This window comes from Akebia trifoliata, unplaced genomic scaffold (genome assembly GCF_017979445.1).
Source record: "Akebia trifoliata isolate Shusen 1 unplaced genomic scaffold, ASM1797944v1 Contig00823, whole genome shotgun sequence".
Lineage (NCBI taxonomy): Eukaryota > Viridiplantae > Streptophyta > Magnoliopsida > Ranunculales > Lardizabalaceae > Akebia > Akebia trifoliata.
Genome location: NW_028237242.1, coordinates 24,948 through 34,164, shown reverse-complemented (window position 1 = coordinate 34,164; position 9,217 = coordinate 24,948). Strand labels below are relative to the sequence as shown.

Below are 9,217 nucleotides of genomic sequence, written 5' to 3'. Positions count from 1 at the left end.
ATCCTGAGATGAGGTATTCATCTATCTCGATAGTGAACAATATCGAGATGACTCAATCTCAAACAAGATTTGGGCTATCTTACTAACGCTAGCTTATTGCACTAAACATTGTGGAGTACCAAAAGTATGTTCAATCTGGATGCCATTAGCCATGGATTGAGCTACACAATCCTGAAAACCTTAAATGGATTAAACAAGACTTAATTTACTGGGATAAAATTTGGATCATATCTTTTCTGTCTCCCCCCACTTGGCATTCTAAAAATACTCTCCTAATGTGGCGTGTGCTAAAATCATAAATATATTTTGCCTCGGGATACACAACTTCACATATTTAGGGGATATGTAAATATGTATCCCAAAGCAAAAGAATATAAGGTTCTAACAATGCCACATTAGGAAAGTATGCCACGTGGGGAGTCGGGTTATCACGACTCTTATCTTAAATAAGAATGAATAATGATTTTCTAATTAGAAAGTCTTCACTCAGTCAATACTCAGGTGACGTGGTAAGGACACAGAATCATAGATTTTTCCTTGGGACACACAACGGTACATCCTCATAATAGATGTGTATAAAAAAAAAAGATCTATGGTTCCATGTCCTTACCACGTGAGCCGAGTATTGACCGTGTGAAGATTTAGATTTTCTAATTAGAAAATCAGGACTCTTGAATAATTTAAAGAGTCAGTAATAATACGACTCATTAGGTGGCATACTTAATCGACTCCCTGATGTGACAAGTTCAAGAACCATAGATTTGTATGTCTTGGGATACACAATTGCATTTTCCCATAAAAAAAAGTGTATCCCAAGAAAGCCATGCATCCCGAGGCCTATGTTGATTGAGTATGCCACTTGCCCAGTCATATTATTCAGCAAAAATTTGCTAGTTTCATTTGATTTTAGCTAAAACCGGCTGACCCAAAAATCCCTTCTCGAACTACACTTGACTTGTAGAATGAATTTTTGCTCACAGTACTGTGGCCAAATTTGCTCACAACCCAACAGTGATTTGACATGTGGCACAAATGACATCAGTAATAGAGAGAAAATTTCTTTGCTGCCAGCACTCTGATCCCCAGAAATTTCAATTTCAAGATTTAAAATCTTAAAATGGATCATTGAGAGCACATGGATTATCACATTATCAATCTAACATCACAATCTTCTAGATTTTATAAAAAAACTCATATTAAAAGAAAAAATGTTTTTCAAAGTTGATCCATGGAATTGAAAATTGAAATTAAAATTCAACGATGAAAAATAAAGGTTTTTTGTTTAAATAAAAAAATTATTAGAATTTCATCCTTTACAACTCCATGATGTCGGATCATGTTTTTAAATGCCACAAGGTGATCATATTAGGAAATTTCAGTTTTGCACCATGGGCTGGAGAGAAATTTGCTCTGTTACTATTGATGTCATTTACATGACATATCAAATGGACATTCGACTGGGAGTAAATTTGCTCACGACCCAACGCCATTTTGAGATGGTGACAGAAGAATTTATCTTTCTCCTAACCATAGTAGAAAAAATGAAATTTTCCTAATAAATTCACCTTGTGGCATTCAAAAACATGATTTGTCGATCTGATACAACAGTGCTGTAGAGGATAAAATTCTATGAATTTCAATAAAACAAAACAAAAAAAACTTGTTTTGCACCATTGTATTTTAATTTTAAATTTGGATTCTTGATAGCCGTTCACTTTCAAAACCATTGATCAAGTTCAAAAAATGTTTTTTTCGTTTTTCTTTTCATGAAATCTAGAAGATTGTGATTTTCAATTGCCAATATGATAATCTATGCGGATCTCACAATTCTTTTTTGAGATTTGTGGGTTATGGAAAAGCTGACAGGAGAGAGAAATTTCTCTCTTATTACTCAGGTCATCAGTGCCACATGTCAAGTGGGTGCTGGGCTGTGAGCAAACAATCACTCAATTGTAAACTAATTGATCTTACACAAGTGGAAAAAATAAAGAACCATTCTTTGCCAGGTTAATCACTATACATTTCAGCATCTTTGTACTTTTCTCTCAATATATAGAAACCTCCCCTTCTCTAACAACCCATCATTGCCTTCAATACGGCCTTCTTGGCTTAAACCATAACATCTCTAAAGTACTCATGGGCCTTCATCGTGTTTCCATTAAAATGCCAAAACCTTTGCAACACATACTAAACCTACTATCCCAAATATTCAAATCCATTATCATAGTTGGATTCTATCATATTCTATCCAACCCACCTGATCAAATCTATGATCATGAAGACAGCTCCGAATGCATCCTACTCGATGACCACCGACCTGATAACCGCCCTTCACAAGCTTTAGTGCCAGTCCCAATAACAGTTAGTCCTACTATGTTGGAATCCATCAAGAAGAGACTTCCAGTAGTAGAATTTGGTGATTTTCTTGATCATATAACGAAAGACATCGAGCAAGTTTGCGCCATGTGTTTGGGTTGCTTGGGGAGAAACCATGAGGAGTGTTTGGATGCATGGGTAGATCAATGTCAGGTAACATGTCCTCTGTGTATATCAAAGCTAATTCCTATTCAAGGAGATGTAAGAGATCCGTGGATGCTGGAAAGGATGTATTACCTAATTGGTGAAGATTGGTGATTTTATAGAAATGGAGTTTTTGAGGTTGAGTAGAAATTGTTCCGCACATGTGTCCAGAAGCGCATGCGAGCGTCTAAAAAAAGGATGGTCAGATTACTCAAGAAAAGAAAAAGATTGCACTCGCTCTTTTTATTTGGAATCTCAAATCAGTCAAACAGTATTCTACCATGTTTAAAATTGTAATCCTTTTCTTAATTCTTCATCTTCTACTTTAGAGGTTATATATATATATATATATATATATATATATATATATATATATATATATATATATATATATATAGGAAATGTTCAACATCCTATACTTTACCCTATGCTTTATCAAATGTGTTTTGTCCTTCATGGGTTAGAAGTTTTGTAATGGACTGATTTTTGGTGAAGATGATCTCTACGGTTAGAAGATCCTCCTCATCAAAAATCAGAAGATCATCTCACCAAAAATCAGCTCATTCCAAAATTTCTAACCCCATGTTTACATGTTGAAAAATCATTGACCGTCCATTTTTTGTAAACCATTTTTTATAGGGTTAGAAATTTTGGAATGGGCTGATTTTTGGTGAGGATGATCTCCTCGCCATAGAGATCATCCTTACCAAAAATTAACCTATTCTAAAACTTCTAACCCATGTAGGACAAAACACGTAGGGTAAAGTATAGGGTGTTGAACGAGACCCCATATATATATATATGGGTCGGGTTATTACGACCCCCTTTGCGACACACCATTTTGTCTTATATGGGAAAAAATGTTTGGAATGGGCTGATTTTTTGTGAGGATGATCTCTGTGATGAGGGGATTATCCTGGCAAAAAAATCATCTCATTCCAAAACTTCTAAACCTATCAAAATTGATTTACAAAAATTGGACGGTCTATAAATTTTCAACAAAAATCAGATGCTCTAGAAGTTTTGGAATGGGATGATTTTTTGCCAGGATGATCTCCTCACCATAGAGATCATCCTCACAAAAAATCAGCCCATTCCAAACATTTTTACCCATATAAGACAAAAAGGTGTGTCGCAAAGGGGGTCGTGTTATAACGCCATCCTATATATATATATATATATATATATATATATATATATATATATATATATGGGTCCCGTTCGCCACCCTTAGTTTTACCACACACTTTAACAAACGTGTTTTGTCTTACATGGGTTAGAAGTTTCGGAATGAGCTGATTTTTGGTGAGGATGATCTCTATGGTGAGGAGATCATCCTCACCAAAAATCAGCTCATTCCAAAACTTCTAACCCCATCAAAATTGATTTACAAAAAATGGACGGTCCACGATTTTTCAACGTGTAACATGGGGCTAAACATTTCGGAATGGGCTGATTTTTGGGGAGGATGATCTTCTAATCATAGAGATCATCCTCACCAAAAATCAGCTCATTCCAAAACTTCTAACCCATGTAGGACAAAAAACGTTTGTTAAAGTGTGTGGTAAAACTTAGGGTGCTGAACATTTCCCTATATATATATATATGGGAATGTTCAGCAACAAACATTTTGGCAAAACATTTTTCAAAACATGGGTTAGAGATTTTGGAATGGGCTGATTATTGGTGGGGATGATCTCTACGGTGAGGAGATCATCATCACCAAAAATCAGCCCATTCCAAAAATTCTAACCCCATAAAAAATGATTTACAAAAAATGGACGGTCCACGATTTTTCAACTTGTAAACATGGGGCTAGAAGTTTTGGAATGGGCTGATTTTTGGTGATGATGATCTCCTCACCGTAGAGATCATCCCCACCAAAAATCAGCCCATTCCAAAACCTATAACCCATGTTTTGAAAAATGTTTTGCCAAATGTTTGTTAACGGACCCTATATATATAGGGGGCGTTCGTTGGCTAACGGTTTGGCGAATTGTTTGGCAAACATTTTTGAATCGTTGGATATAGCTCGATTTGACGGACGAGATTAGATCTCGGCGTAATTTTATTGAAACTTCGAAACTTATATATATTACAGCGCCATCCCTATAAATATATATATATTAGTGCTTACTCCCTCTTCTCTTTAAACTGCGTAGAACAGAGCAGAGAGTTCTCTTCGAACTCTCTCTCTCTTTTCTCTGTCGTTCTCTTCTCTCGTTGAAACCCTCGCCGTCGCTCTCTCTCGTGAACTCTCTCATTCACTCCCGGTCTCGCTCTCGCCTGAAACACTCCCTCTCTTGCTTCGCTGCGATTGAGAGCTCTTCAGCCATGATTCCTCTCTTCTGCAAAACCTCTATCTCATCTCCTAAAAACCCTAAATCTCCATGGATCTCCATCTCTATGGTCTCCATGTTCTTCATCTGGTAGTTGTCTTTCTTCATCTTTGCGGACACGGATTCAAAAATCACTGAGTATGCTACGGAGTTTTAAAAAGGATGATTGATATTCCGGTACCTCCGTTGAGTTTTGAAGCAACTGCGATGACGCCGGTGGTGGCGGAGTTGGAGGTGGAGAGAGAAAGCTTTTTTGTTTATTGTAAGAAAGGAAAAAAGGAGACGATGGAGGATTGGTATTCGGCGGTCGTGGATCTTCAAGGAGATCCTAAACAGGTTTGTTCAACCTTCAAATTAATTAAGTTGTCTATGTTTAGTTTCCATTTTTTTCTTTATGTTAGGTTGAATGATGGTGAGTTTTCTAAGAAATGGGAATACTTGAGATTGTCTGGAACAGGTCAGAAATTATGAAAATGTTGGGGAATTAATATTGGTTTGGTTGTTTGTTTTATAAAAAAAAAGAAAGGGAATATTTTCATGATAAAGAAGTTATATTTTAGGAGAATAGGTATGGTTGTGAGCTTATGATTTTTTTAAAAGGGGGAAATTTGTGGTCACTCAGCCCGTTATTTGTGTTGAAATATTGAAGGTCATCAGAATTTTAAGGAGAAAGATATGAGAAATCATAAACAAATGAAAACAAAAATTGTATTGGGAGAATTAGTCTATGCTAGATGATCAGACTTGTAGTGAAAATTCAGAATTATTAGGATTAAGTAGAAAGTTGAATAATTAAAATATTACAGCATTTTCTTCTTCTTTTTCTTCTTCTTGGCTTATAATATTCAATCTTTGGATGCATATTTTTCGGCATTTTTTCTCTTTTTAATACAACATTAGATTCTGATTGATTTCTTTCGTGGGGAATGGTCGGGCCAAGAGTGTATTAGATTTGGCCTTTCACTTAAGTGGGCAGCTTCCTGAATGAGCTTGAAATTTGGGTTAACAAGATGAATCCTATGGTTTAATGATGTTTTTTTTTTCCGGTGTGTATGTGGAAAAAGGACACAGTTTTATTTACTATCTAGAAGAAAAATGTTGGTCAAGTGTTTAAGATCACCTAATTGGTTTGTGCTGTCATATGCTATGACTTATCCTATCAATAAATATTTACATGTAGTTTTATAGGAAAAGACAGTGCCCAATTCTTTGGGATAAATGATGATGATGGGTGTATATAGGGAAAAGGTGGCCAAAAAGTTTGATAGTTGCCATGTGTGATTGCATATGCTATTTTTGGTTAATACAATCGTGCATGTCAATTTATGATCATTAGGTCATTATGCGATCGCATATGCTTTCTTTCATTTTTTCTTGTTCTTCTTTTTAGAATAGATTCTCCTCATATACAACGGTGTATGCTATTGCTTGATTACGCATGCGTAATCGGCATTGCATGTGCAATTCAATAACATTGGTCCAAAAGGAGGCTCTTGGTTGAGTATTTAGGAAAATTCTAGTGTGTAAATTTTGGGCTTTGCCTTGTTGAAGGGTTGACCTAGTTGGATAGATTGAATTGACAATTATTATACTTATATGGTTTACTGAATTCAGCATTATGATTCTCATATTGCTGCTTTTGTTATTCTTTTTGAAGTTATACCCTTATCAAGGAGTTATCAATGACGACTACAACATAGTAAACACTCTAGCTGGCCATGGTAAGTGTGGATAGATCCTCTGATCAAGTATATGGACCCTTTTGGCAAATATAATCAGTGTGCAGTTTAACAATTCTCACATTGACAGTTTGTTTCTTCGATAAACATTGACACTAGTGCATCTTTCCTTATCAATTTCTTAGATCTACAAGCAGGCACTTCTACTGGCCCACAAATTGAAGTCGGAGATGATGATGATGAGCCACCTTTGAGTTAAAATGATGATGAGAATTCAATAGGTACTTGGTTTAGCTATATATAGAAATGTACGACATGATGTCAACAAAGAAGACCAAAAGAATTGGGTAGGACTGAAGGGTTAAATGTGCATTTTAAATCTAAGTTAGAAATTTGTTAATTTTGTCTTTTTGAGTCCTAATTGTTGTAGAAGTTTTTTAGCAATTATTCTAAGGTTAGTAGAAGAGTTTTAGTTGAATTAGAAATTTATTATTCTTGAAAAGTTTTTATTCGAGAAAATTAGTTACTTGAAATAAAAGGTAGAATAGAAAAATTAGAAGTCTAGAGTCTATTTGAACCTATGTAAGGGTCACTTTTCATTATGTTTTTTAGATTTTATTATTAATTTCAAGGTTATTTCTCTTGTTTTGCCCTATGGATTCAAGGTTACTCTATCCAAGGAGGAAGACATTGATCTTCTCATTCTTCTCACCATGATTCCACAGTGTCACATGCATACACACAACCTCCCCCACTATGACATAACAATAAGAGAAGATGTGCAAAAAACATTCTTTAAACACAAATGATGATGAAAGAAAAATCATATTCATGAAAGAAAACATTATCTATTGTAAATTTTTCTTATATTTATTTTTTGTAATTTTTCAATGCAGACACCTTTACAGACTCCCATTCAAACAACCTTGCCGGGCACTGCAGACCACTCATATTACATTCCCACACCTAGTGAATATTCTACTGTAAACGATAATGACGATGTAACTGAAGTGAAACCTGGAAAGCCTACTTCATATATGGTAATTTTCTATCTTTAATGAATATTTGCCCTCTTATATGAAGCAAAATATATGTTTAGTTGTGGAATTAATGATGAAGTAAATGTTGATATCCGTAACTTGATTTCACAGCAACCATCTTCTCCTTGAATAAACCAAAGACCTCTTGGTGTTGATGTTAATGTCCTTGAGTATAATAGGCTTGAATAAAGAAATTACAATGGTTTAATTTTTTTAAAATATAGTTGAAGACAACCAAAGTTTTTGTAATAATTTGGTTTGAATATTGTAGCTTATGTGGAGGGGCGGGATGAGGTGGACAGAGGAAGACGGTGCCCTTGGCTTGCTTCTTGAGACTGCAAGATGTGCTTTCTCAATGGACACCATGGAGCCAGCTGAAGGCATTCTTTTGATTGTTGAGAGTCTAACAATGGAGGCAAATGAGAGTGACATTAGCATCATTGAGAGCGTGCTTAGAGTCACTAATGAAGAAAATATTACTAGCGAACAGGCCAAGAAAATAGTCCTCATGTTCTTGGAAAGATTGTGCCATCCATCAGGCCTGAAGAAGTTCAGCAAGCAACAGAGAAACACTGAAATGTTGAAAATTTTCTATTGGTGATATTTCATCTAAAGACTCACATAATACATATCCCCAAGTTTGGTCTCTTTGAAGGAAACCGATAGCATATTTCTGTAATCTTAAATGTCTACAAACTCTTTCCAAGACTAGATCCTGAATGGACTCATTCTTGTATCATGTATGATATGTATTTTTCGACCCATAAGGAATTACTAATGAATTTGTTAATTTGCTAATTAACATGTCTAGAGATGAAGAATAGGGAAAGAAAATAAACAATGATGCTAGAGAGCATGCACTTGACCTGAATTGATTTCCTTCCATACAAGAACATCAATTTCTTTCTAGTTTGGTGACAGATTCCCAACACTGAATACTTTGCTTTGCTTTGAGAGAAGTCGACAGCTAAACACACCAATCACAAAATAACGCAATAAACCTCATGAATTTCAATTAATAGGAAGATACATCGACAAACATATGGGTGTCATTGGCAAATAGAATATGGGACTTTCCTTGACCATAAAACCTTGCATTACTCATTGCCTTAGCTACAAGGCAATAAAGGGCTTCAACCACAATGTTGAAAAGGAAGGAGATAACGGATCAGCATTAATCTTCAAGAGCTCTGGAAAAAAACAAGTCGAACTTCCATTCACCCTGATTGAAAAATATGACGAAAGAACACATTTTAAGATCCATTTGTTCCACACAGCCAAAATCCACATGTCTCAACTTCTATATGAACTAAAATTTAGCTTCTCCAAATCGACCTAGCAAATAACTTTAAAGCACCTTAGTCGATCCCATAATCAATACACTAGTAAAGATCATAACACCATATTTTCCCTAATGATGCTCCCTCTTAGGGGCCAATCATTGATGAGATAACCAATTTCAGTCTCAATGGCAGCATTTTGCCATGATTCTATATGTAGCCTACTAGAATAATCAATTAAAGGTACCATATGTCTTCTACCGCCTTTTCTTTGAAATCAAAGACACAAAAGCCTTATTTGAACATTAATTAAAGAAGGCCACTTCCTCAAAGTCACCGACATAAGATCATTTCTTATG

At 35.4% G+C, this 9,217-nt stretch overlaps 1 protein-coding gene across 2 annotated transcripts; it reads left to right on the top strand.

Annotated features, from left to right (window-relative positions):
- Positions 1-4,619: 4,619 nt before the first annotated feature.
- On the top strand, positions 4,620-8,341 carry LOC147381014 (uncharacterized). 2 transcript variants are annotated; one of them, XR_015174824.1, is made up of 4 exons: positions 6,440-6,580; positions 6,724-6,819; positions 7,435-7,578; positions 7,850-8,341. XR_015174824.1 is itself a non-coding variant. In XM_086430941.1 (3 exons), the coding sequence occupies exons 1-3, from the start codon at positions 5,022-5,024 to the stop codon at positions 8,177-8,179; spliced, it is 648 nt and encodes a 215-aa protein (XP_086287067.1). In that variant the 5' UTR covers positions 4,620-5,021; the 3' UTR covers positions 8,180-8,341. The 2 variants fall into 2 exon arrangements, 1 of the variants encoding a protein (XP_086287067.1); XM_086430941.1 differs by lacking the exons at positions 6,440-6,580; positions 6,724-6,819 and adding an exon at positions 4,620-5,195.
- The last annotated feature ends 876 nt before the right edge of the window (positions 8,342-9,217 follow it).

Bases quoted from the DNA above. Each gene is read 5' to 3' on its own strand.
- LOC147381014 (XM_086430941.1), top strand. From the start codon at position 5,022: ATGATTGATATTCCGGTACCTCCGTTGAGTTTTGAAGCAACTGCGATG. The intron at 5,196-7,434 runs GTTTGTTCAACC...TTTTCAATGCAG, and splicing joins TTCAAGGAGATCCTAAACAG to ACACCTTTACAGACTCCCAT. The intron at 7,579-7,849 runs GTAATTTTCTAT...TGAATATTGTAG, and splicing joins GAAAGCCTACTTCATATATG to CTTATGTGGAGGGGCGGGAT.